General features: G+C 57.9%; 2 protein-coding genes across 2 annotated transcripts; one reads left to right on the forward strand and one right to left on the reverse strand.

Moving 5' to 3' along the window:
- Window positions 1-33: 33 nt before the first annotated feature.
- On the forward strand, window positions 34-7,976 carry FTSJ3 (FtsJ RNA methyltransferase homolog 3). Its single transcript, XM_026059254.1, has 22 exons — window positions 34-140; window positions 361-481; window positions 568-673; window positions 1,276-1,322; window positions 1,549-1,628; window positions 1,881-1,980; window positions 2,154-2,348; window positions 2,444-2,559; window positions 3,415-3,519; window positions 3,704-3,804; window positions 3,886-3,966; window positions 4,057-4,206; window positions 4,557-4,692; window positions 4,802-5,007; window positions 5,131-5,254; window positions 5,355-5,448; window positions 5,654-5,798; window positions 5,923-5,999; window positions 6,176-6,278; window positions 6,428-6,611; window positions 6,712-6,806; window positions 7,190-7,976. Exons 2-22 carry the CDS (start codon window positions 415-417, stop codon window positions 7,377-7,379), a joined length of 2,502 nt encoding a protein of 833 aa, XP_025915039.1. The 5' UTR covers window positions 34-140; window positions 361-414; the 3' UTR covers window positions 7,380-7,976.
- On the reverse strand, window positions 7,607-27,148 carry LOC112962777 (alpha-2-macroglobulin-like). Its single transcript, XM_026059247.1, has 38 exons — window positions 27,010-27,148; window positions 26,751-26,872; window positions 25,859-25,884; window positions 23,081-23,270; window positions 22,425-22,587; window positions 21,988-22,040; window positions 21,299-21,319; window positions 20,931-21,084; window positions 20,482-20,566; window positions 20,223-20,358; window positions 19,773-19,887; window positions 19,092-19,201; window positions 18,764-18,928; window positions 18,239-18,541; window positions 17,757-17,820; window positions 17,495-17,640; window positions 17,002-17,219; window positions 16,610-16,634; window positions 15,842-15,935; window positions 15,226-15,382; window positions 14,850-15,075; window positions 14,643-14,769; window positions 14,227-14,348; window positions 13,711-13,762; window positions 13,411-13,485; window positions 12,927-13,103; window positions 12,657-12,738; window positions 12,309-12,465; window positions 12,095-12,169; window positions 11,684-11,840; window positions 11,309-11,526; window positions 10,975-11,190; window positions 10,783-10,907; window positions 10,510-10,600; window positions 10,192-10,260; window positions 9,933-10,035; window positions 9,360-9,401; window positions 7,607-7,716 (listed from the first exon to the last, which is right to left on the reverse strand). Exons 1-38 carry the CDS (start codon window positions 27,146-27,148, stop codon window positions 7,607-7,609), a joined length of 4,710 nt encoding a protein of 1,569 aa, XP_025915032.1.
- Between the last annotated feature and the right edge of the window lie 181 nt (window positions 27,149-27,329).

Raw genomic sequence — 27,329 nt, forward strand, 5'->3', positions numbered from 1 at the left:
AAGGGCGACCGGAAGCGGAAGCCAGTCACCTCGCGGGTGGCAGCCCGAGGCAGCGGGGCGCGCACGCGGGAGCGCGGCGGTGAGCGGAGCCGGGGCAGGCCGCGGGGACACTGGGGCGGCGAAGGGACCCTGAGGCCGAGGTAGGTCGATGAGGCCCGGGACTCTGAGGGGCGCCGGGGTCGGGGCAGGCCCCGTGGAGAGGGGGACACTGGGGCCGGGGCTGGGGGGACACTGGGCCGGGGTAGGCCAGGGAGCGGTGTGGGAACCCCAGGACCGACGGACACCGGCGGCAGTGGAGGGACACCGGGTCGTCCCTCCCGGCCCCGCCGCCCTGAGCTCACCCCGTTGGCTTCCCYGCAGCTCCGTGTGCAGAGCTGACCGCAGCTCCCACCGGGATCCCAGCCCAACGCCACCATGGGCAAGAAGAGCAAAGTGGGCAAGAGCCGTCGGGACAAGTTCTACCACCTGGCTAAGGAGACAGGTAAGTGGGGCCCGAGCGCTGCCGGAGGGAGAGGGGGAAACCCGTAAATCCCAGTTATCTGTAACCCCTCACTCTTCCTCCCACAGGCTTTCGTTCCCGCTCCTCCTTCAAACTTCTCCAGCTCAATAGAAAGTTCCAGTTCTTGCAGAAGGCCCGGGCGCTGCTGGACCTATGTGCGGCCCCCGGTGGGTGGTGAGTGTCACTGGGGCCCCAAGCCACAGCCTGCTGTCTCCAGCTGCCCTGCGCCAGGCCTGGCTGCCCCGCGCCAGGCCTGGCTGCCCCATGGGCCTCCCTCCTGGAGGTGCATGGATGGGCCAGACCAGTCAGAGCACAGAGGAACACACTCGCTTGGCTCCCATTTGGAAGCTGGTTTGCACAAGGTGCAGCCAAAGTTCTGTTTACTCCACCGGCCCCAGATACCCTGTTGCTTTGGGGGAATTGATGAGAAACGTGGTTGCTTCTTGTTGAAGGTGCTAAAACGCTCCATGCTGCTGAGGGGTCTGAACCATAAGCCAACAGGCATCTGCTTGCTGGAGACTCAGTGYCTGGGCTGTGTATAAGTGATGCAGACTGAAGTACTCTTTAGTGATCGTTTCATTTGTGTGTGCTGTTAGYCCAGTAGCCCCAAACCTTTGTGGCTCCCCTACATGGCAAGATGGGGCTATCCAAGTTATTCTGTCTGGGTATCTAACCTGTTCCTGACTCAAGGGTGCCTGTGACTCAGGCTGCACAATTCAAGGTTGGGGGCTCTCATGAGATCCTGCTGTAGCTTTGACCCTTTCTGCTCTCTGCAGGTTACAGGTGGCTTCCAAATTCATGCCTGTTTCCAGCTTGATCATTGGTGAGTGGTGGGACCCTGYGCTGAGCTGGAGCAGGGGTGGGCAAGGATGTCCTAGGGGAGACTGGGGGCAGGGACCTCCACTGCAGTCCTTGGCTGTGACCGAGGGACAGGGTGCTTTGAGGGCCCTGGTATATGGAGGGAATAAGCTGCAAATCCAGATTGGGACAAGCTGGAACCTGGGTTGAGGGGGAGAAACCGCGGTATTGACATCTCTTCCTTATATCAGGAGTGGATTTGGTCCCTATCAAACCCATTCCCAACGTGGTGACGCTGCAGGAGGACATCACTACTGAGAAGTGYCGCCAGGTAAAAACTTCCCCGCCACCCCACCAAGTGTCATGGGTCAGTTTGGGACTCAGCAGGTCTACCTGGGCTGGGGGTCACGCCACCTGTTTAGTCAGGGCTCATTTGGGGGTAGGACAAGAGCAGGGGGCTGAACTGAGTGTCTGGGTTGGCAGGCAGGTGGAAACATGGGCTTTTGGGGACTGGTGATGCCTCCTGCCGGCTCGTGCAGAGCAACAAGTGTTAGCAGGACTAACGTGTGCTTCTGGCCCTCAGGCCCTGCGCAAGGAGCTGCAGACATGGAAGGTGGACGTGGTGCTGAACGATGGAGCACCCAACGTGGGGGCCAGCTGGGTGCACGATGCTTACTCCCAAGGTAGGGCCCTCGCGGGACTGCAGCGTGGCCTGGAGCAGTTGCAGGGGGCTTGCGAGGGTGGGTCTGTCTCATGCCCCAGCAGGGCACAGTGGATGTTGGCACATGTTGTGGGACAGGGAGCCAGGTGATGAGGAGGTGACAACTCTGTTGACTGCTGCTTTCTCCCACTTCAGCCAACCTGACTCTCATGGCCCTAAAACTGGCCTGCGAATTCCTCTGCAAAGGCGGCTGGTTTATCACCAAAGTTTTTCGCTCCCGGGACTATCAGCCTCTCCTCTGGATCTTCCAGCAGTTCTTCCGCAAGGTCCAGGCCACCAAGCCCCAAGCCTCTCGCAATGAGTCCGCTGAGATCTTCGTGGTGTGCCAGGGTGAGCGGCCAGGGGGACTTGCAGCCGTTGGCAGCTTGGGGCACTGGGACAGGGCAGGGAGAAACCTGCTGATATCTCCGATTCCCCCATCACAGGTTATCAGGCTCCAGATAAAATTGACAGCAAGTTCTTTGACCCAAAATATGCCTTCAAGGAGGTCGAGGTTCAGACCAAGTCTGTGACTGARCTGCTCAGCAAGAAGAAGCCAAAGGTATGAGAATGGTGTGCTCCTGGGGTGGACTAAGTGTCCCTTAGCAAAGARCTGACTCAAGAGAACAGCCACAGCCTGAGAGAAGGTCTGGCCCTGTGGAGCCCTTTTCCCTACTCTCCTTGTCCTGGGGAGCCACCTGCCTTCCGAGGCTCAACTTCCTCATGGAACAGATGGGCAGGGAGAGCTTTTGTCGGGGCAGCAGTTAGACCAAGTCTGTGAGGAGCAGGAGGAGATGGTTTCTGGGAGCTCACGAGCAGCTGAAAAGCTGCAGGAGAGAGAAGGGTGTTGGGCAGCTGGCCTGCTTGCTTTGCTGGGCAGCAAAGCCAAACACACATGAAAGGGGCTGGGGATGGTGGGTAAAGATATTTAATCAGGAAAGCTGTCCAGGAAAACGAGAGATCCCAGGATACCAGAGGTTGGAAGAGCTGGTAATGGGGAGGTTCACAGGTGTTGAAGGTGGTGATGGGGGAGYTGTGAACAAGCCCTGAGGCTGGGTGGGTGGTGATAGATCAGTATTGCATTCTCCTTGCAATAGTTGGCCATGGGGCTTATGTCTCTGTGAGATGTTTTTGGGGCACAGGACACCAACGGCTGTGTCATACAGCTTCAACTGGGAGTGGAGCTTCACAAGCCTGTATCGCCGTCTCCTTTCTGAGGTTAGGCTGAGGCTGGAGGAGACATCCTGGAGCAGGGCTTGTTACTCAGCAGGTTGTAGGGCCTGGTAACCTGCTCTTGTCCCTGTGTCACCTGGGCACTTTTAGGTGGATGCTGCAGCTAGWTACAAATTATGTGAAATGCTTTGACTTTTGGGGGTGGTTGAAGCTGCCTGGCTCTCAAGGCTCCCTTCTCCTGTAGGCAGAAGGCTACGCAGATGGTGACACAACCCTGTACCGCCGCTTCACCCTGATGGACTTCCTCAAGGCTCCCAGCCCCGTGGACTTCCTCTCCAAGGCTAATGAGGTGAGTGTCTGAGGCCAGAGGAACCTTGGTGGCCCTGGAGCCTGGTCCTCAGGAGCACAGAGCAGTGAAAGAGGGCAGCCAGCTGCCCCAGTGGTGGTTCCCAGCCCTGCTCCTGCAGAGGGAGTGGAGGCAGGGCARGGGCTGGGGCTTGGGAGTGGCAGCCCTTTTTCTCTGCTGCGTCCAGATCACGCTAGGGGATGGCGAGCTGGAGAATCACAGTGCCACCACGGAGGAGGTGCGTCAGTGCTGCAAGGATATCCGCGTGCTGGGACGCAAGGAGCTCAGGTACTGGGGAGACTGGGACTGGGACAGCGTGTCACGCTTGGGTCTAGGCGGGTGTCTRTAACTGGCTGCCTCCCTGCACAGGGCTCTGCTGAACTGGAGGACAAAGCTRCGGCGTTTCCTGGCCAAAAAGCTGAAAGAGCAGGCAAAGGAGCTAGATATCAGGTAGGAGAAACCAGGGCTGCCCCAAGGCACCGCTGTGGTTGGTTGGGGCTGCCACCAGAAAAGACGCTCTGAGCTGCTTCTTTTTGGCAGCCTAAGCTCCAGCGAAGAGGAGGAAGGCCAGGAGGAGGAGAAGAAGATGTCACCAAGAGCCACGGCTGATGAGGTGGCRAAAGAAGAAGAGGAGGAGGTAGAGCTGGCATTGGCGGAGATGAAGGCCAAGGAGCTGGCAGAGTTAAAGAGGTGAAAACAGCTCAGATGAGGAGAGCCAGGGGAACATCATGYTAGCATAGCATAGCAAGGCTCCAGCTGTGGGGATGGGGTGGTAATGTCAGGGTCTATCCCCTGCRGAGAGGGGGTAGTGGCTCTGGGTTTTGGGTCTTTGGGGCCATCTGCTCCTCCAAGCAGGTGAAGCAGCTGTTCCCAGCTGTTGTAGGGTCTCTTTGCCCCAAGGYTGGGGACCCTTCACAGTGGGATGATGGTGCTGTTGGGCCCTTTGGTCCTGGGGGAGGTTTGGCAGCAATGTGGCAGTGGATTGAGACACTGGGATGTGGGAGCCCAGTGTGGCCTCATTTCTTCGCCTCCTCCTCCAGGAAGAAAAAGAAGATCCTGAAGGAGCAGCGGAAGCAGCGTGAGCGTGTGGAGTTGAAGATGGACCTCCCCGGTGTCTCCATTGCTGATGAGGGTGACACCAGCATGTTCTCCCTCCAGACTATCCGCAAGACCCAGGTACGTGGACAGCGGGAAGGTTCCCAGAGCCACTGGCGGGGCTGGGATGTTGGCAGGCAGTTAGGAGGTGGACTTGGTGCTCGTGACTACTGTTTCACTCATATTGCAGCTGCTGAATGAGGTGGCCCGGGGGGACATGGCATCAGCAGACGCCCTCCTGGAGATGGGGCCTGGGGACGATGACATTTGTCTCTCAGATCGGGACGAAGCGGATGATGTATCCCTGGCCAGCGATCTGGACCCAGAGGAGCTGGTTGAGATAGAGGCACGTCAGCGCCAGCTGGAGCGGGAAAGGCGAGAACAGGGTGCAAAGAGGTGAGGGCCGTGAGAGGCTGTCCTGGGGAAGGGGTTCCCTTTGGAGCAGCTCTGTGGACTTGGGGAAGGGGAGGCACACCCTGTCCTGGCTGTGGGCACTGATCCTGCTGCTGTCTGTCAAAGGGTGACCTTCAAGGAGGAGGAGGAGGAAGAGGAGGCAGGGGAGGAAGAGGAAAATCCCCTTCTGGTGCCCCTGGAGGAGAAGTCAGTGCTCGAGGAACGGCAGACTAGTTTGTGGTTTGGGAAGGTGAGTCSGCATGGCCTGGAACCGATGGGACAGCTTTGGCCTCAACATCTCCTCCCTAACTCTACCCTACATCCCCTGATATGCTGTCCTCCATTCGCAGGATGCCTTCTCTGGYATCGAGGATGATGCGGATGAAGACCTGGAACTGGGACAGTCACAGATGCTGGCTGAGAGACAGAGGGAGTCTCGGACAGGTCAGTGTGGGGGCTACATTGCTGGGGGACCTCTGTGGGGAGCTGGTGTGGAGCTGGAGATCTCCAGAGATCCTTTCCAGCCTATAACATTGTACAGTTAACGAGCCTGCATTAATGTAGCATTAACGAGCCCTGTCTCTGGAGGAGAGGTTAAGTTATGGGGTCTGCCTCAACCCTCTCTCACCCAATGGCTCCTGTTCTGTAGGCAAGGTGAAAGGGAAAGGGCAGAAGAAGGTTCCTCAGGACGGAGCAGTGACCAAGCCCAAGACCGCAGTGGACATGAGACCAGATGCTGGTGAAGCACAGGATGAGGAGAGCAGTGATGATGACAGCAGCAGTGATGAGGAGAGGTGAGGGGTGGGAGAGGGGCAATCTGGATGCTCTATCCTGCTCCACAGCCCAGGAGAAGGGGGAACAGGGGGATCCAAGCCTGCCCCCACCCCAGTCCTGACAGCTCTCCTCTTCTCCCTGCAGGCCACCAACACCGGTGGGGAAGAAGCGAGCCCGAGACGAGTCAGATGGCTTCGAAGTGGTGCCCATTGAAGACCCAGGTGAGCGGGGCTGCAGTCTGGGCCCGTGTGTCAGGTGACACCACGAGTCCCTCTTTGGGGACAGGAAGCAGGAGCAGGCCATGTGTGTCTGGGCTGGGAAGGAGAGTGTCTGCTGGCCCTCTGGGTCTGAGGCTGCTTGCAGACAGACCAAGCTTTAATCCATCTGTGTGCCGCAGTGAGGAAAGCCCGTGTCCTGGATGCAGAGGGCCTGGCACTCGGCTCAGTCATCGCCACCTCTAAAAAGGCCAGACGGGACCTGATTGACGACTCCTTCAACAGGTACTTGCAGCTGTGGTTGCTGTAGGGGGAACAGCATGTGGTTGGTCCCCTGACAGGACAGGCAGTGGGGGTGGCAGATGTATTGGTGTGGGGCAGGGAGCTGGCAGGGACCCCGTGACCCACTTACAGCCTATCTGTTTGTCCCCCAGATATTCCTTCAATGAGGATGAGGGGGAACTGCCTGAGTGGTTCACAGAGGAGGAGAAGCAGCACCGGCGCAAGCAGATACCCCTAGACCGGCAGACAGTGGAAGAGTATCGGCAGCGCTGGCGCCAAATCAATGCCCGTCCTATCAAGAAGGTGGCAGAGGCCAAGGCCCGCAAGAAGCGGCGGGTGAGTTGGGCTGTGGTTCTGGACAGGCACRCCATCCCCACCATCCCAGGTGCTCTGTCCGCCCAATTTTGTTTGCCTCTGACCTTTGCTCTCCCTGCAGATGCTGAAGAAGATGGAGCAGATGAAGAAGAAAGCAGAGGCCGTGGTGAGCACAGTGGATATCTCAGAGCGGGAGAAAGTGGCCCAGCTGCGGCGGTGAGTGGTGAAGCCGGGATCCGGATGCTTTGGGTTGTGCTGGCCTGAATGGCAAGGCCCTGTCCCCGTGGCCGCAGTGTGGGAGCAGCTCGTGGGTGTAACCCAGCAGGGCCAGGGAGAGCTGGGCTGGATCTGAGGGTAGGCTGAGGGTTGGGAAGATGGAGGGAGCAGGACAACACAGCAGGAGAGCAAGCAARAGCTGGGAGGAGTTGCGTACTTGTCCTGGGGAGCCCCATCTTGGGGTATAGCTGCCCTGTGGAGCCTGGGACCCAGTATTGGCCTTTGGATAAGTGCTGATGCCAAGCTCCTAGAGCAATCCTGCTATGTCTGGGCTGCTGACTGGGCTGGGGTTTTGGTTCTCACTTGTCCCGCTCTTCTTGCAGCATCTACAAGAAGGCCGGMCTGGGCAAGGAGAAACGGCAGGTCACCTACTTGGTGGCTAAGAAGGGCGTAGGACCCCGGGTGCGTCGYCCCCCAGGGGTCAAGGGCCAGTTCAAGGTTGTTGACAGCCGCCTGAAGAAGGATGTGAGGGCTCAGAAACGCAAAGACCAGAAGAAAAAGCACCGTAAATGATGTGGGATGGACTCTTTTCCCCATGAGGGACTTGACTAGGGGGTGCTGGACAGGGCTGGCTCCTGCCCTCCTTCCACCAGACACTGATCCAACTGCGGCCCCAGGAGCAGCCTGCCATTCTCTCTGGAGATGGGGCAGTGAGTTAGCAACGCGCTCCTGTTCCTCAGTGCCTTGACGTTGCCTCCTGCCCTTGGTAGTGCCGACACGCAAGGAAGGTTAATTTGGCCTCAGCTCTGGGCATCAACCCCCTTCAAGTGCTCGCTGGATGGCGGCATCTCCTGGTCCCTGCAGTCGTGCTGGCTCCCCAGCTTGGCCACATTGCTGGGAGAATCTTGGGCTGCAGAGGTAGAGCGAGCACCCACGCCAGCCCTCGCTGTCCCAAGAGGGGTCATGGCTCTGAGCAGATCACTGCTGGGGCCATATTTATCACCCAAGTCCTGGCGACAGGCAGGTCCCCAGAGCCACTGCACACCCAGGACTGTGTGGGGCTGCTGGTGCTAAGCTCTGAGGCAGACAGGTGTCAGTCCCAACAGTCTGCTCTGCACGGAATCGCTCCTCATTTGCAACAGAATTAAACCCTGGTCTGAGGATGCCCCAGGATGTGTCCTGCGTCTTGGCAAGGTGAGGGGCCTGCGCTGTCATCGACTTCAGAGGGGCTGCTCAGGAGCTGCCACATCCCTTCCCAAATTGTGCGCTGTTTGTCAAGCACAGGGAGGACCCATGGGTATCTGGGGCAGCCCTGTAGCTCTCTATTAATGCCTCAGGGAGCCAAACTGCCTCGGTCCACCTATTTTATCACTGACAGAGAAGCTGGGCGCAGGCCAACCTGCTCTGCAGCAGGCTGACCCCAGGAGCCCACAAGCACTGTGAAATCTGCCCTGCTTCCCCCAGGAAACAGTCCACATCAGGCACCTCAGCCCCCCTGGCCAGCTGCAGAGAAGACCCCTGCCACCTCTCCAGGTGCGGGATGCAACAATTATAGGAAAAGAAAGACAGCAAAAAAAGATGCAGTTAAGTAAACTTATTTATTCAGGCCCAGGACAGGGTGACCTGAGCTGCTCCTCCCCACTGGTGAGGCTAGGGCTTGCTTCCATTGCCCACCACCCATCGCTGAGCTAGCAGGGCCTAGTCAAACGCATGTTGATGGGATCGCATCCCTGGCTGCTACTAGGGGAGAAGTGGCTGGGTCTGGAGTGAGCCCTGTCATGCTGTGCCAGCTGCTGGCAGTGCTGTGAGCGTTTCTGAGATGCTTTCTGCCCGCGTGGAGGGACGATGCCGTGGCCAGGGTGGGAGCAGAGACCGTCGGCCGTCCCGGTCATCGGGGGCTAGCACTGCTGAGGGAATCGAGGGCAAACGGGAAGGACCAGCTGCCAGGGTCAGGCTTCGCTAGAAATTTTCCTTCTTCTGGGCTTCTGCCTCTTCAAAATGGAAAAAGGTGTCCTGGGAGAGAAGAGCAGCTCCTCTGCCACCCCCCAGCCACYCTTGGCTTTGTGCCTGGCTGCTCCTGTCCCTCTAAAGCCATCCTGGGGAACTCTATATCCCGTTCCCTCCTTGTTTCCCTGTTGCCCCTTCCCAAGGCCCATGTGCCACCCCCCATGATGTTTYCTCTGCATGTGCCTGCATGGTGGGTCGCTGCGTGACCCCAAACCCATGGGGAGGAGCTCCACAGAAGGGCAAAAAGGGAGGCCAAATCTGCTTAGGGTCTGAGCCCAGCCTGTCTCAGCGCCYGCCTCAAAGGGAGCAAAGCACTTCTTTGCACCCCCAGCTCTCTGCAGCCTGACCTCTGGCCAGCAGATCCCCGTGGATCTAGCCAGGGATTCCCCTCATGGCTTGGCTGCACCATCCCTGCTCRCTGCCCTCGTTCTCTTGGGTCCAGGGGGTCAGCACAGCCTGGGCTGCCCCTTTGGGGATGGCAGATCCCTGTTTGGGGGTCCTGATGATGGGGCTGGCCCCTCTGCCCTGCCTGGGCTTGACCCCTACCTGAGCCACAAGGAGCATGGTATGCAGCATCTGTGCGGTCACCTGCAATGAGAAGGACCATGTTTGTCAGGGCCCAGTGCTCTCCTGTGGGCTCACAGTGAGCTGGCCCCTGGGCTTGCTCCCATTAATGAGCCAAAGCTCATCACTATTAACCGATAACCCAAATGGGGCCCAATCTCAGCACCAACTCCCATGCAGGGCAGGGTCAGTATGGCCTCATGCCTCCCCCTCTCCATACCCTGCTTGTGGAGCCTTTCTTCTTCTTCTTGCTGCCTCCCTGAGCCATTCCTGAGCTTCAAGACATCACCAAGAGCTGTGGAGCTAATACTGGGCTAATGAACTGTGCCTGGGAGCATGAGCATAGGGGTAAGGCCTGCTGCTCTGTCCCCATGGTCCTGCTGAGGCATCTGGCAAGTCTCCATCAGGTCCTAAGGCTGCCTTTGAGGCACCAGAGCCTCTGTGTGGAGCTGGGACTGCAGTGGTGCAGGCTTTGACTGTTGGGGGAGTGAGGGGTAGCAGTGGGGCCAGACCTTTCCTGGCACCCCAAGAGGGCAAGTCCCCGGCAGGGCTCACCTGTCTCATAGTAGTCGTATAGTCTCACAGTGGCCGGCTGGAGGTTGCTCACGGGGAAGTCCTGCATCACGGAGAAAACGAAGGTCTCCTCCTCCTTTGTCAGCTGTGGAGGGATCCCGAGGGTGAAGTATAACTACATCTGGCTGCTTCAGCCCTCTCAGCTGGAAATGGTGGGGAAATGTCCCCACGCTCCAGCCCTGCTCCCCAGCTTCCTGCAGTGGGCTGGGGTCCTGGTCCCGTCCCCATCCTCTCATCTCACCTGGTCCAGGTAAAGTGTCACCTGGTCAGTCTGCACCTCCACCCTCTTCACCAGTTTCTGCTTCTTCACCTGGGGGCACATGGAGCAAACGGCTCAGTCTGTGGAGGGACTGCTCTACCAGCTACTGGGGGCTTCCCACARCCAGGGCCATGCATTCCCCCATGGGTGGCCCTCTGCCCTGGCCAGGGCTGCTCCATGCTTGGAGGGGAGAGCAAGCACCCAGTGCCCAGGTGGGGCAGATGGAGGGTGCTGCAGCAGCCTGCCTTGGCCCTGGAGAAGCGCTGGGAGAGGATACCCAAGACAGCCAGGGGCTCTCACCTCCGTCATGGAGTCCTTATCGGGGATRTAGCCAGATGGTAGCTTGGCCTCAATGACAGCCATGTTAGTGGCGGGACGTTCCCCRGTGTACCTGCAAGGGCAGAGCCTCAGATTGGGGACAGGGTTGGGGTTTGCCTTCCTGTCTCCCTTACCTGCAGGGACCACACACCCTCCGGCTGCTCCCACRCCCCTGCCAGCACTGGGATCCGCTGGCCTCCCTGTGCGCTGTCRCTGTGGGCAAAGGGGCTTTGGGGATGCAGCCCTGCTGCATACCGTGCCCGGAGGATGAGGCTGAAGCGGGTGCTGGCATCGCCGGTGCACTCCTTGGGCTCCGTCTCCACGCGCAGCTCCAAGGTGCCTGTGCTCGGAGGGGGAGGCACRTTGTAGCGCAGAGTCACCTGGGGAAACACAGGAGGGTTAGAGGCAGAGAGCTGGGGGCAGCGCGGGGATTGGGGCTGTACCCACCTGCACCAGGGCGCAGCCCTGCCCGTGTGCCTGCACCACGTACTGCCCAGGCAGCTCGTGCAGGGCCGCTTGCTGCACCACCAGCCGGTTGCTGTTCTCCAGGACGAACTCCTGTGCGGCGCCCGTCGCTGACTTCACCGTCACCGCCAAGTCCCCGTTGCCACTGTGCGTTAGGGTGGCATATTTGGCCAGGGCTTGCAGGGCCACCACAGTGTCCTGGGGAAGGAGAGGCACTGAGTCAGCATCACCCCAAATTGCAGGCTGCTGCAAGACACAGGAGTATCTCCAGAGCAGCCACATCGCTTTGGCCTCGCTGGGACCCCAGCACCAGTACCTGCGTGGAGGCAAAGCCTCCGTAAGGGTTTTGCTGCTTGCTGAGCCAGCGGACGATGGAGGAGGCAGTTGCCAAGTGGTCAGAGGACACGTGGGGCTGGGACAGGAAGGCCAGGAGGATGTAGGCAGTCATCTCCACTTCTGCTGACGCGGCTGCTGCCCAGGGGGACTGCGAGCTGGGCAGAGCCTTGACTTTCCTCTGCCAGTAGAGCTGCCCCTCTAGAAGAGAAGGAGATGGAGGGCAGCCCCACAGCTCCAGGTGTGGACTCAACACCACAAGACTGGTGTTGGCACAGGATGGCTCAGGGCAGAGAAGAGTATTGCCTGGGGCAGGAACTGCCCTTCCAGCCCTGCCCTGCCCCTTCCCTAGTGGTACCTGTGCTGACCCCATGCTGGGCCAGGCTCTGCAGCAGGGCTTGCCACTGCCCTGTGATCCCTGCCAGCCCGAAGACGTAGGCTAGCAGCGCCTGTGTGTAGAGGTCATCCGTTCTCGATGCCTCCAGGCACTGAAGGGCCCTGCTGACCATGGGGTCCTGGCATGGGACAGGGGACACCAAGGGACACCAAGCAGAATCATTATCAGGGGTCAGCCCATGCACATGGTCATCGCTTGGAGGCCCTGGTAGCCCATATCGGGACTTCTTCTGCCCATTGAGGCTGGTTACACCTGGGTCTGTCTGGGAGCAGCCTCCCTGCACAGATCTACATGGGTAGACCTTGGTACGGGGCTGTCCCCATGCCCATCCCCATCCCACCGACTGCCAGGGAAGACCCAGGTTGTCCTCACCGTGGGGGCCAGGCCCAGCTCCAGCAGCGCTGCTGTGACGTAAGCTGACAGCGAGAGCTCATCGGAGATGCCACCCTGCGAGAGGAACAGCAAGAGATGGGTCCAACCAGGCTGTGCCACTGACGCAGGGATTCATTCCTGTCTCCRTCCACATCCCCACCAGGTTCCCAGGAGCTGATCCCAGGCAAGGACTGCGTGTCCACACCCGGCCCACCTGCAAAGCGTTGTTGAAGAGCTTTCCCACACTCTGGAAGCAGCCCGTGTCCTGYTGCTGCTTCTGCAGCCAGCCCAGCRCGTCCTCGATGTGCTGCTCATCAATGGCTATGTAGGCTCTGGCCTGGCCAAAGGACTTGAGGACAAAAGCTGTCAGCCTGTGAATGAGTGAGAGGTCAGAGGGGGTGGAAGCCCAGGGGAAGAGCATGGATCTGGGGTACAGGCAGAGCTGTGAGGGCAGGAAAAACCCTGTCAAGGCTGGTCCCTGAAGGRATGTGCCAGCGGTTGAGGCATGGCTGGCCAGAAAAGCCCCTTGCCCAGGTGATGGCTGTGCCGTGCAGCCCCTCACCAGGTATTGCCTTCGGGATCATTCTTCCCAAAGGCGCTGTAAGAGCCATCATTGTGCTTGTAGAGGAGCTCTCGCTGGTACCCTGTGGGGAGGAGATGAGAGACAAGTCTTTATGTGATGGTTATGAGCCTGGAAACCAGACCCACCCCGTGGAGCATTTAGAAAACAGGGAGGAAGATGTGGGGCAATGGTGGCCCTTGCCAGTAAGGCAGGRTAGGACAGGGCTTTCTAAGTGACTCCAGGGTGAGGAGAGGGGCCAAGGACTCTCACCGCTCTGCAGGAAGCCCTGAGCCTTGGCCCGGATATCTGGGCGCAGCTGTCCACTCTTCTCCAGGTACTGCTGGATGTAGATGTTGGGAGCGAAGCGGACCATGTTCTGCTCTCCACAGCCGTAGGGCATGGCCAGGAGATGGTCTAGGTTCTGTAGAGCGTTGCCTAGGATGTCGCCTGTCCCAAGGAAAGTGGGGGCACCATCACCAGCTGCACCACTCCTTCCTCCCCCTGCCCTGTGTCCCATATCCCATCCCATCTCTGATCTGGGCATTCCCAACCCTTGCCAAGGGTGGACCATGGGGGATCCAGAGTGCTGGGAGGTCAGGCCAGAGCACTGCTGACACCAAGGGATCCCCCATGGGCACTKGCATCCCCCTGCCCCAGGAATCTGCCTTGTCCCTCCTCAGAGGTATTAGGGCACCCAAGCAGCTCTCCAGCCTTCCTGCCCCAAACAACCCCCAGGCCTCTGCCAGTTCCTTACCCATCACGGTGACTTGGGCTCGCTGGGAACCTGCCAAGATGTTTTCAGGAATCTCCAGGGAGATTTCTTCAGAGGCTGCAGGAACAGAGGGAAACGACAACTGGGAATGACCAGCTCCTCCAGGCCTGACCCACGGGACCATCGCCTGCCACTGCCCTGCTCCATCCCTCCCCTCCTCCATGTGCTCAAGGATGAGGATGGGACGTCTCGGCTGAGAGCACCTAAGAACCCTGCCCTGGTGGCCCTTGCAGCTGCTGTAGGGCACCCACAGCAGTGCCAGACACCACTGGCCAGTCCTACCTTCCTGGCAGAGCAGGGARCTGGACACCTTCTCCTCCAAGATTCCTCCGGGCTGTGGGAAAGCAGCATCAGAGAGCTGGTCAGGAGGAGGGACCARCCAATGTCCCCCTGCCACCCAGGGCCATGCCTGCAGCCTGCACTTGGGTGCCAGSCGCTGCCCTGCTCCCAGGGCCCTGTAGCAGTGCTTCCACTGCTCCCCGAGGGCTGCTAAGAGCCCAGCACACCTCAGGGCTTCATGCTGCTCTGCCCTGCTCTCTCCACTCCCCCCAGTCCCCTCACACCCCCTGTCCTGCTTAGATGCATCCCTGTCCACAAACCCATCACCCTCTTTCTCCTCCACAAAGCTCCCTGGCCTCACTGGGCCAGGGCAGCGCGAAGCAGAGAGGTGTCAGCATCATGAACGGTGACATTGCAGTGGCAGGGGACAATACTCGGAGTARCCTCAGCCCCTGACAGAACCACCAGGCTCCTGTTACCCCTTGGCTCCACGGCCAAAGCAGACCTGGCCTGGCTGACCTGCACCAGCAAAGGCTTTATCACGGTGTCCACGCGCCCCTGGGCAGGCACCACGGGATCCTCATTGCCGCAGAGCTCTTCAGAGTGCAGGGCCTCTGTGCTGACAGTGACATTCACCTCCCCTGCGGACGCACACAGGGCACCTAGTCCTGACGGAGCCCCCCAGTCTGCACCACAGCCCCCCAGGTTGGCATAGCCCAGGGGCTGCCTGGGTGGGGATGGAGGGGATCAGGGAAAGGAGTATTGCTGGGAGATGGGTGAAGGTGGGAAGGAAATGGGGAAGGTAAAAGTGGAGCGGAGCYGCATTTCCAAGATCTCATTACTTCTTCCCTCATCCTCCCTGCCCACCCCATCCTCTCAGAGGGTTCCCAAGCAGCAGGACAACTGGGTCCCAATGGGGCCCCAGCGTCCCRTACCMAGGCTGGTCGCTCTCACGCCCCACTGGAACGTCCTTGCTTCATCCGCGCACACGCAGCCGCTATACGTCCCCTCCGCGCTCGCCGACACCTCCAGCTGCGTCGACTCCGCCAGCGTCACCCGCACCTGCCAGACCGTGGCCAAAGCCCCCATCAGTCCCCGCTGGCCCCCACCAGCCCCAGCCCTGCTGGCCCAGCCCCGCTCACCCGCAGGCACTGCYGCARGTAGTTGAAGACRGTGGCCTTGAGCRTGAAGGCTTCGTCGCGAATCACAGCGTAGGGCAGCGCCAGCTCCACGAAGAATGGCTTGAAGGCAGTGAGGGTGATGGTGGGGGAGAGCCCAAAGCCCAGGCCCGCCGTGCAGAACATCCCGGCTTTCCACTCCGTGATGGTGTCGGGCACCATGACCGGCACCTCCGCAGAGCCTCCCTCGCTGCAGCAGGGTGGCACAAGAGCGTCACAAATGCACCAATGCCATCCTGCCCATGCTAGCCCTTTGGAGAGAAGGAGCTGGCCTGGCCTTGTCTCATACATGAGGAGCACTTGTCTGGGGACCAGCCCTGAAGGGAACATCTTCACTCACCCCACAGGGACCAGGTCCCACAGCCACGTCTCTGGGAAATATGTCCGCGGTGCCGGTGACTCTTCCTGGATCAGGGGCAATTCTAGCACATAGTTCGTTTCTACCATATCTTCTCGTATGTCTTTCTGCATAAAGTTCGCTATAGGTCTCATGCTCCCTGGAGAAAGCAGAGGAGGATTTAGGATCTGCTCCTGGGTGAGCAGGGACATGAGTGTGGGGTGCCAGTGGATCTCTCTGCATCTCTGCTCCTTTTCTGGGGAGTCTAAGGCTGGACCTTGGCTGCAGGCAGCCTGAGAGTAGTCAAAATCCTCCTCTGTTAAGAACTGACACCTGAGCAGTTCTAACCAGCATGGGAAACATCCAGTGGTTCCATAAGGCAAAGCTGTGTGAGACAGCCTTTCCCACCACCSTGTTGAGAATGGGAGGACCTGTGGCCCAGTCTCTGCTTCTCTGATGCCAAGTGAATTTTTGGGATGGCTCCAAGACCCCCTGAAGGCATGGGAAAATTGTGGCCTGACAGCCTTTGTGCCAGGAYCAGGAACCAGCTCCTATCTCTCCTCTCCTGACTCTCAGGCCGTCTTCAGCAGAACSAGCAAGCCAGGGCAGGTGTGCTGACCTCTGGGACCCAAGGTGCTGAATACGGACGTCTTGTACCTCTCTTTGCACACACTCCTGATCTTCGCATTGGTGAAAATTTTCARTGCTGCAGCCTGTGAAAAAGAAAATAGGTCAACCATCTCCAAAACCCTGAAGGAGGAAGATTCCTATCAAAATGATAACTAGTCACTGGGCTGCAGAAAAAGTGGAGAAGTAGCAGAGCCTGGATCTGCAGGAAGGGGGAAAGGCCTCCACCAATGCCACAGCAGCACAGATATCCCCAGCAGACTGCTTCTCCACACAGCTCAGTGTCACAGCTACTGTTTGCTTTACTCATGGGAAGAACGAGCTCATGCCTGATGGGGAAACACTGCAGGTATCTCCATCACCAGATGGAGCATGAGGGGACAAAGGCAGTGTGGTGGGTGACTGCCCTGCATATATCCTGCAAGGTTGTATGGGGAAAGATAAACTTCCACCATGCAGCAACCTCTGCGGGAGACACACCTCACCATGTCCCTGCAGAGACAGCCGGCATGGAGGCTGCTGGAGGGCACCAGAGCCCTGAGTACGCCACAAGTCTGCCCACAGTCCCTGCCTTGGGCATCATGGGGCTTCCGAGGGGAATCCCAAGGGAGGGAGGTGGGTCACCACAAGCATCCTCTGGGGACCAGCCATGACCGTGGCTTTGAAGGGATGTTGCCTTGCTTTCCAGGGGCCTGCGCAAATCACAGCCAGCTCCTGGGCTGAAAAGGAACAACTACGCACAAGTAGGCAGGACCTCTACCTGAAACAACTTATAGGACTCCATCCTGAAGGAATTTGAAAAATATGGGGACAAAAGATGCCTCCTTCGATGGGGAAACCTCTTTTGCTTTCTCCTAGTAGAAAAAGGAATGAAAGGAGCAATAGGTTCTGGCAGGAAGTTCCAGTAAGAGTTTGGACAATAAGGTGGGTCTTGAATCCTTCCAGGATATTCAAATCTGGGGACCACTTTGTAGACCTAGGAATAAACACAGGCATTTTAGGCATAAAACAAGCCTGGGGTCTACAGCCGACTAGCTAAAGCCCCTTGGGAGGACTGCCACAGGCAGTCAGGGGCTGAACATTCACTTGGGGACAGCCCAGAGCCCCCATATGGGAGGCCCTAGCAAGTGTCATTCCTCCCCCCCCATCCACAGCTGGTTCCTGGCACTGCAGAAGGAGGTGAAGCCCCCACAGCGCCCCGGGCAGCTGCCACGACTCACTGTGTCCGTGCTGAGCTCAGCCTCAGGTTTTAAGAGTAGCACGCTCCGATCCACAGCCCGGACGGCGCACAAGGACCCAGGGGCGGCCTGCATCTCCAGGCGGAGCTCTGAGCCAGGCAGAGCCTTCATCTCTGAAAATACCAGCTTCACCTGAGGGGGGACATGAATACCAGGTGGCAAGAGCAGGAGAGGGAGCCACCTCCCAAAGAGGAGCTGGTCCCAGCTAGAATAGCCAAGCCATGGGCATGGAGGTCTCTCCTGGAGCTGCACAAGATGGATAAATGCAGGCTCAGGGGCTTGGGGATCAGGGCACAAGTTAAAAAGACTGTGGTGCTGCAGTACCTCCAGAGCAGGAAGGAGCCCTGGGCACACAGCTATAGATAGGCTGGAGGGTAATTCTCCCATCTCCCACAGCCTTCACTCACCTTGTTGGGGAAGCACTTGGCCACGTGGAGCTCCGTGCTGTCAGCAATCATCTCCCCGTTGGGCAGCACCGCGTAGCACAGCACCTTGGCGGTTGGTGCCAGCTCCAGCCCRACAGGCAGCTCCAGGGAGAAGGAGCCTCTCAGCCCTGGGCCAAGGGAAACATGGAAGTAAATCAGCCCAAGGTGCACAYAGCAGAGCCCTCTGCACACAAACAGGGCCATGGTGAGCCCTGCACATGCCTGTCCGTGACTTGAGACCTACCATCCTCCCCAGGCAAGTGCAGCTCTTTCCTGAGGACCATGGCAATGGTTCCCTTGGCCATGACCTGCAGAGGAGGAGGTGGGAATGACTAAACYGTTGCTTTGTGTGGAAGCAAAATACCCCGATGGATCCAAGGGCTAGAGTCTATGGAGGGTTTTTGACCTTTGCTGGTTTCCAGCCCCCCACATCTTCCATTGGCAAGCACGTCCAATAGTGCGAGCAGACCCCTCTACTRACTGATGTATGTCCCTCAGTCATCTTAACTGTGCTGTTTGGAGGCAAGGGACAGAAAAGCATGGGCTGAACACCTCAATCCAGTCAGGAGCGAGTGCTCACTGTCTTGTCCTCAGGTCAAAGGGGACAAAGTGCAATCACAAGTGGGACACAACCATGCACTTGTGTGTGTGGCTATGGCCCTTCACACACAAACTCACGCATGCTCTCCCTAATGCCTGCTGCCCGCCCTTCATGTGTGGGCTCACCAGGAAGACCACGTGCACGCTCTGGAGTTCAGTCCCCAGGGCCTCCCTGGCAAGGATGTAATCCACTTGGAGCTGGTGGGGCTGGTTGCAGGGCAGCTCCTCTTCCAGCCTGTGGATCTGCAGGAAGCTCTGGCTCTCTGAATAGAAGGGTCTCAGGGAGAGGAAGGCACTTTGGTGGCTGAGTTTTGACCCATCATACTCCTGGTCATGATCTGTCTCGTTGAGTTGAGCCTGAATGATGGAGGTAGAAATCAGGGTGCTGAAGGGTGAAGACAGCTCCACAGCAATGAGCCGATGGAGCAGCTGAGCTCACACCACTGCCTCAGTGCTGTGTCCACCGGGGGAAAAGGAAAACCATGAGGTTAGCAGCAGAGCRTAGAGCCGACCACGAGGTGGTGGTCAGAGCACCAGGCACCACCGATGCAAGGAGTTGTCCTGCCTGTTTGGAAAAGGTGTCAAGCCCCGTTCAACCAGAGGATGCAGGGCAAGGCCCCTGAGGAGCTGAGACATGGGTCACTTACTTACACTCAGGGAGACTCTCTGAGTCCAGCCAGAGGTGTCCAGCTCAAAGGAAGCTCTCCCAGATTCGTCTGTCAGGAAGATCTGTCTTGTGTCGTTTCCTCCAGATGCAACGATGAGCAGCAGCTGCTTCTCCTTCAGCGGAGAGCCATCGGCTCCCGTCAGGAGCATCTGCACCATGAGGGAAGGAGAGATGCCCAGCTCTGGGGTGGAGCTGCGTGGCAGAGGGCAGAGGTGGGAGAGGAGGGCTGCGGGGTCGGCATGCAGTGTGGGAGCGGGACTGTTGTAGCAGGGTGCGGGCTGAGCTCTGCATGGTGCAGGGAATCCCCATTACCGTCCCAGTGTAAGGGATCCCAGGCCTGTAGATATCATCAGTGTTTTCAAAGGTCACTGTGAAGACGTCAGGCAAGATCTCACAGCTCTTGGTGGTGTTTTTCTCCAGCCCTGCAGAGAGGGAGAGGGGAGCTAAGGGTGTTGCTGGGACACAGGGCACAGGTTAGCTGCTGCCAACATCTCCCTTCAGGGTGTAGGAATGGCCCGGGGACATTTCAGTTTTCTCTCTGCAGCTGGCAGCTCTGACCACAGTTCGCACCACCTGCAAGTGGTCGGTCAGTCAAAGTCCTGTGCCTGCCCTTCACGGAAACATGGGAGCCCTGACCCACCCCACCAAAGATCAGAAATCTTTTTTTTCTGTGAATCTCCTGTTTTTTTCTACCCCAAACCCATTGAATTGAGTCATTGAAGTGACTTGTTTGTTTCACAAGGACTAGAGTCATTGCTAGCCATAGTGTTAACTGAGTTGTTGGATCTCGGCAAATCATTTTTGCTTCCTGACCATTTCTCTACTTTGAATTAAAAGTATTGTCTTGCAGACCTGACTTACGTTCCCACCTGGGCCTCATTCCCTCACATGTGTACTTTAAAACATAGCAGTGCTTTGCATGCAGCAATGAATGCAAAAATATGCACTAGTAACAATGCTCATTCCTGCGCAGGAAGACACTACTGACCCTACCTGTCCCCTCCTCCACCAGAGAGGCCTGGACTTGCAAGCGCTTCTGATACATGGTGTTGGTCAGGTTGAAGGCAGCCATCAAAACCTCTGTTGAAAAGCAGCCATTCTTCTCGGTCTGGAGGAAGAGAATCAGCCAGGTTAGTAGCAGTCCTGGATATGGGCTGCCCTGGCACCTCAGGTCTCTGATTTTGCTTGTCCTGGTGGTACTTGCAGGGTGACTCTGCAGTGAGACACACTGTGATTCCCATCATGGTGCCAGGATGAGATGTGAGCCAGGACCTTGACTATCCATGGTCACAGCAGACCTTCTGGCACTGATTGCCTCTTGTGAGACTCTCCTTGTCCTGGTGCTGATGCTGAGCTCAGCTCATCACCATGCCCCAGACAGGATGGGATAAGCACCTTGAGGACCCCCAGCCAGCAGCATCCACACTCCCCAGCTGCGCTCACCTGCCCAGAAACCTGGATGCAATTCGTGATGTGTGGTGGGGGGACTCCATGAGCCTTGTAGAAGTTCCTGCGTCGCCTCAAGGGCTGGCACAAGCTGGCCTGGACTTTCCCTTGGACTGGCTTCCCGTAGGTGTACCTGTGGAGCAGAGAGTGGTGAGGGTGTGCCAGGTATGTGAGGAGAAGCACTGCCTGATGGGCCACATCATGTCAGATCCCTTCATCCCCTCTATCTTCCTGACACAGCCTGTTTTAGACTCACCGGCCACAAATATCCACCTGGAACTTCTTGTCCGTCTCCAGCAGCACGACGGGAAGCTCAATTGTCACCTCAAACTTGGGCAGCACTGAGGGAGAAGCAAAGGGGAGAAGGGGTTGTCACTCCCAGCACAAGGACGTCGGTGCCTGCATGGCCAGAGCTGGACAGGCACCGCCGCCACCCCTTGGATCCCACAGCACTGACGAAGGGCTCTCCCTGGGGAAGTTTGGACAGTCTCAAATGCAGACTGGCTGCATCTCAGGARCAGGACCTGGAAGGACAAAGCAGTGAACCCGTGGCCCGCAAGGGAAGAGGTCTCATGTGGCAGCTGAACTGCAGGAGAGCCTGAGATGCGTTTCCCCTGACAAGGACCATGGACACGCTGCCCGCAGTGCCATGCTGATATCCGGTTCCCATCTGCCAGGCACCTCCCGGCCCTGCTCCCCACGTACCGTATTCCTCCACGCTGAAGAAGTGTCTCGTCTTCCCCACCTCGATGGTGTACGTGCCCAGGGCTGGCTCTGCAGACAGAGGCAGGGAGAGGTCCACGATGCCCTGCTGTGGGCTCACATCTCGCCACTGTGCGATGCGGTTCCTGCTGGGGTCCTGCACACATGGACACACCATGTCAGCCCCTCACTCCCAGGGCACCTCGAGGGACCCTGTGCCCCTGGGGCAGGGCAGCACCATGCAACCCGGCAGCACCCAGACCGCAATAAAACAGACCATGGCCGTATTACATTTCTCCTCTGCCCTCCATGCTGCCTTTCCAAACCCACACCTCCCAGGAGCCCTGCCTCCCTCCTTCTCTCAGACTGACCTTCAGGAGCACGAGGGGCAGCTGCAAGGCAAACAGAAGAGGGTCAGAGGAGAAACTGAAAGCACAGCCCAGGGGTCTCACCAAGGTGGGGACATCTCAGGGGCAATGGAGTGGGTAGAGTGAAGATTATTTGTGGGATGCTGTGTACTTCCGACCTTCCAGTTCGCTTTGGGACTGATGTGGACTGTATGGACGGCTCTAGCCAGAGTGAGCCGATGGCACTGCCAGCACTGCGTGGAGAGGCATCACCCCCTTACTGTCTTAGCAACAAGTCAGCAACGATTTAATTGGGGACCCTCCTGCATTTTCGGAGAGCCAAGTGAGCAGGACTGCTCGGGAGCGACGGAGCCTGAACCTGCCTGCAACTCTGGTGTTTGGCAACCCATTAGATATTGATAGAAATTCTCCTGCTTCTCTCTCACCATTGCGATGTTCCTGACCAGAAGTTTAACTGGGTACAGTCCCAGGTCACACATGCGATTCTGTTTTCTCTTTCCTTACACTGCCGAAGCCTACACGAATGATACAAGCCGTCCCTGCCCCTGGGAAACGCACCTACCTAGGCAGAGCTGGCTGAGGCAGGATTCCCAAGGGGCATGGTGCTAGCTGACTCCCACACCTCTCTCAYGGCTTGGAAAGCAGTGCAGGGGAGACCTGTCACCTCCCCCCTTCCCCAACTCTACTCTCACCTTGTTGTTACTGGGAGTGAAGTCTTTATCCAAACAGACGATTCGAAATTTCACTGGAAAGAGCAAAGGAGGATGCAGGAGTGAGCGGTGGCTGTGTCCACTGGCAGGGGATTCCCAATGGTGAAAGCTGATGGAAACCCACTCCGAGCCCTGAAGTGGGACACTGCCCTCCAAGCGGCACAGCCTCCCGTGCTGCATGCTGCCAGGGTGTCTTGGCATTGCCCTGAGCCCAGCCAGCCCTCAGCATCTCTGCTGAGGGTCCCAATACACCCGAGGGTAAGCCCTCCTGTTTCTGCGTGGCTCACGTGGGGTGGGAGCGAGGCTGGGCCTCCTGCTCCCCACGGGTGTGCTGGGGCCCGTGGCACAGGCGGATGCCTCTCTCCCACTGGTTCCTTCAGCCAGACCCCGGCGTGGGGCACCCCATTCTGCCCCCTCACCTCTCTGCCCAGGCTTGTAGACAGCCTTGTCTGTCTGTACCAAGATCCCAGGCTCCAGGGCTTTCAGCATCACCTTCTTCTTCTTGGAGACTTCCAGGGAATCGCCTTGGACTGAAACGTGCAGGATTGCGATTTCTTCCTTCCCATTGGAGGGGGCTGGAGCCTACCCGGGGGAAATGACAGAAGAGAGGCTGTCATGGTGCAGAGCTGCTACAGCGGGAGTGGCCGGGGGTGCCTGGCTCTGCCCCGCAGTCCCGCAGAAACACCTGCACTGCCCCAGGCACCAGGAGCAAGGAGGGGCGAGAACAAGGGATGCGCCACGCCCAGGATCTGCTCACTCCAAGTGACCCGGAGCACTCCTCACCCAGATGGACACCTTCCAACAGGGATCATTTCAGCTGCTGAACAGTTGGGCTGGGCTTGGGGCTGTTTTGCCTGCATGAAGGATGAGACTCTACAAAAAGATGGGGAAATTACACCTGCTCCCATCCTCTTCCAGCTCCGTAGCCGTAGGATTGCACAGCAGCATGAGGAGTGCCACGTCAGGCAGCCCCAGGCTCAGGGATGCTGGTGGCAACTGCTTTGCTTGATGACAGCATGATGTCCAGGGCATCCCCCCACAAGGCTTATGGTTGTGCCACAGGGATKAGACTCACAGGGAAGGTGACGTTCAAATATAGATGAGGCTCCTGGACCTCCCTCTCCAACAGGGTGATGTTACTCATCACATCTGGTCTCTCCAGCTGGACAGTCACCCAGACAGACTCATGGACATCACTGAGATGGACCCACAGCATCGCTGTGTGCGGGTAGTAGATCACAGCTGGGGATGTGACCACGTAATGCCTGGAAAGGAGAAGTGCCAACGTGAGGGCTGTGGGGATGAAGCACCTGAGCAAAGAGACATCCCAGGACAGCACACCCCTGTGAATCAAAGAGCCCCCAGGTGCACAGAAAACTGAGGGCATGGGCTGTGCTGGGCCAGCACACAGGTCCACCTCACCCAGTCCCGTCTCAGATTCTGGAATCACACTGACTTCTTGGCTCAGCAAAGCAAAGGCTTTGTTCACACATCAGCTTGTCTGTGAGGTTACACCTACAACAAACCAGCCCGGAGACACCAGCCCCAGCAGCCTCCAGGTGCCAAGTGCTCTACCATCATGGGCAGGGACAACCCACCACCCCAAGCATTTCCACCCCAGCCAGCAAGCACAGTCACAGGAAGGATTATCATCCACTGTGCACTGCCAGGGAGCCAAGACTGAACACCCTCCCACCAGCCTCAGATAGACGGATGTAGAGAGGGCTTACGGTTCTGCAGATGTTCCAGCTGTGAGATGTAGGATGTAAAGGAGCAGGCACAGCAGAGTTGTTGAGGGCATCATGCCTCCAGCTGCAAATGGGTGCTGGGGACAACTACAGTCTCCTTCTCCAGGTTTTGGACTGCTATGGACCTGCTTCTTCTGCTCTGTTGCAGTTTCTGAAATGAGATATTTGCTTTCCATCCAGCAAGCAAACAAGAGTTGTGACAGGTATGTGGTGGGGGCCAGGAGATATAACCAGGGCAATGTTTACTGTCTGCCCACAGCTCCCTGGGTTCAAGGCTCTGACAGATTTTTGCAATTTGAGGAAAGGTTCATGTAGGCTATAGAGGTTCAAAGCTATAGGGACAGGACCCTCCTACACACAGTGGTGCTGTAATACCCAAGGTACTGGGAAATGCTGGCAGGAAGGAGTGGGAGAGGAGTTCCTGAAATGAAAGTGGGCAGCATATCGTGGGACCAGTAGGTGAGTTGGTGACAATTTCTCAGAAGGGTTTGTTTCCAGGTATTTCAAAGTTAGCCAGACAGTAGCTATTTGGGCTGGTCTCAGGTATCAGGTTGTCTTTTTGCCAAGTTTCCTTCATTGCAGTCAAATCAGTTGTGGGCACAGGAGCAGGACTGAGTCAGGCTGTTGTGCCAGCACCATTTGTTCTTCCAAACACTCGCTTTCCTCTGTGTGCAGGGCTGGAGGGCCAGACACCAGCAGGGGCCTGGCCTGAGCTGCCTCTTTCCGTCCCGGTGGGCATCCAGGAAAGCCAAGGCAGCCCCAGGACAGTGACACAGTGTCAGTGGTCTGGAGCACATGCTCCCACTCCGGGGGCTAAGGGACCGTGCAGCTGTGGGCTGGGGACATAGGGAGAGGCAGCCAGACAGCGCTGCAGGGCGGCACAGCTGGGGCTGATCCCTTCTCCCACGGGTGCTGTTTAAGCCGCAGCTCTAGTGCTTGGCCCCTGCCTGAACTACGGCTCCTGCTGCATCGCAGCCGTGCCCATGCCTGGCCATGCGCCCCAGTGATCCAGGCCCATGGATAACTTCCCAGCTTGACCTTGGACCTGCTTGCAGTGAGCACACGCTGACCCTGAGCCTGTCCCATAGCCACAGGATGTGGAGCCAAGTCAGTGCCCCTCTCTGTGTCCCCAGGGGCAGTTCAAAGTGACAGAGGCCAACAGCACACGGAGCACTTTGGGGCATGGGTAAGGAGGTGGAGGGGGCCCTAGGCAGCACGGCAGGGAAGAGAGCAATTCAGCAGCAGGTGCCTCTGCCCCTCAGCTCTATGCCTGTGGGATTGCCTAGAGGAAATACTGCACGAAGGATTTGTCATTCAGTGTTCCTGGCAGCTTTGGAGCGGAAGAACCGAGTGCACCCAGATCAGAGCCAGAGTTCCCTGCCTTTTGAGACAGAATCTTGTTGAACYGGAAATGCTGGAGAGTCACTGGAAAACACCAAGAGATTTAACACAGCCTGGCTGGCTCTTCTGCCAGGGAGCTGTGACAGCTCAGAAATGCCCACTAGGAGTTCAAAGCCCACTCCTCCAAAGTGTGGGGTAACTCATCCCACTCCTTTTTCATTTCCTGCCTTCATGGCTTCTGGTCTTCCTTACCGTGTAGCAGCTCATGCCATCCTCCTGGCCAGGTGTCTCTGACTCTCTGCTATACCTTTTCTTGGGTTAGCCTGCCTTGTAACCCATGTAATGAATGCCCTTTCAGTGCTGAGTTTGGACTCCGTTTTTATTTGGCAAAGCAAAGTGAAGATATCTAYGCAAGTAAAGCTGAGTGCCCTATTACACGTCACTAGGAGGACAGGAACACTAAGCACCCCACACAGACCACCAGCTCTTGGGGCAAGGCATTGACTTCGGTCAGGGATGGTGGGAAAGAGCCTGAAGACAGGTAGCTTTCTTGCAAGAAACACTTCTTTACCACTTCCATTTTTCTTATTCCACACAGATCTCATATTTGGCTAAAGTGACATTCCTGAAGGTGGCATTTTTCATTCTTTTTCAACCTGGCTGAGCAGTGAGCTGGGACAGGGGCAGGGCAGAGCCATGTCAGCTCGGGGTCAGCCCTCTTGCCTTAGGACCCCTCTCCGTGGGATCACACGGCCAGCACTGACATCAATTTGAGGGAAACCACAACTCCCTGGTGGACAGCAAAGCAGATGCTACCCGGGCAGCCCCTGACCCCAGACTGGAMTGCAGGGGCTGCCCAAGACAGCTTGTCAGGGAGAGATGGGGAACAGGGCTGTGTTTCAGAGCAGTCTGGTGGAGAAGACACTCAGAGTCCTTGTCTCAACCATGTTGCTGCAGAGTCCTTCTGGGGCAGGTGAAGGGGATGAAATGTTGGGRATGGGAACGGGCTGTCAGCCGTCAAGACCTCAGATGTCTGGTGGGGGTATGTTTGGGTCTGGAGCAGAGAGACAGCCTGGTAGCTGGAATTTCCCATCACATCGGTCTCGGAGGCTTTAAAACAAGGGATACAGCACATATGAAACAGAGATCAGAATCATCCTGCCCTTCTCTGTCCCACAAAKGCCTCCCCTCCCTGGCTGTCCCCTCTTGCTCCCCCAGGCTTGGGGTGATTGCATCCCACTGGATCCCACTGTTCTCTCTGCCCAGTCAGTGGGATTTGGGAGTCAGGATGCAGAGAGGGGAAAGCATTTGCTGTTGCAGGTGATCCCACAAGAAGGGCAGAGCATCATGAACATCACACAGCCAAAGGCCTCAAATCTTTGAACCTGACCCCCAAAAGCAAAGGGAAGACACTGCCTCAATGCTGGTGTACGAGCAGGGACACAAATGCTCCCTCAGTTGCCTCAGTACCTGTGACATCCCTCCTTTACAGCGCCCACAGATGCCATCCAACCTGGCCAAGAAACTGGGAGCAGCTCTGCTCTGCTCTGCAGGTGATAGATTTGAGTGCAGCTCTGCTCCCTGCAAGAGGAGGCTGYGACCCAGGAACCTGCAGCCGCTTAGTTCTAACATCAGAGCACCCCTGGYCCTGCTTACCTGCACCAGCAGGAGCTTTTTCTCCGTGTACACGTGCCCATGGGTGGGCACCACGGGCACGTCACTGCCACAGAGCTCCTTGGAGTGTAGGGCTTCAGCACTGACCGTGAYGTTCACCTCCCCTGCAGATGCAGACAGGAGATGTAACCGTGACAGCCCCATGGCCTGGCTCCATCTCTGAGCCGTCCCTGGGGAGCCAGGGAAGGAAGAGAGTGCTACGTCCCCTCCTTGCCCCCGACGTTGCCCCAGCGTCCCGTACCCAGGCTGGTCGCTCTCACACCCCACTGGAACGTCCTTGCTTCATCCGCGCACACGCAGCCGCTATACGTCCCCTCCRCGCTCGCCGACACCTCCAGCTGCATCGACTCCGCCAGCGTCACTCGCACCTGCCAGACCATGGCCAAAGCCCCCATCAGTCCCCGCTGGCCCCCACCAGCCCCAGCCCTGCTGGCCCAGCCCCGCTCACCCGCAGGCACTGCCGCAAGTAGTTGAAGACGGTGGCCTTGAGCGTGAAGGCTTCGTCGCGAATCACAGCGTAGGGCAGCGCCAGCTCCACGAAGAATGGCTTGAAGGCAGTGA

The sequence above is a fragment of the Apteryx rowi genome, unplaced genomic scaffold (genome assembly GCF_003343035.1).
Source record: "Apteryx rowi isolate R43461 unplaced genomic scaffold, aptRow1 scaffold_154, whole genome shotgun sequence".
Taxonomy (NCBI): Eukaryota; Metazoa; Chordata; class Aves; order Apterygiformes; family Apterygidae; genus Apteryx; species Apteryx rowi.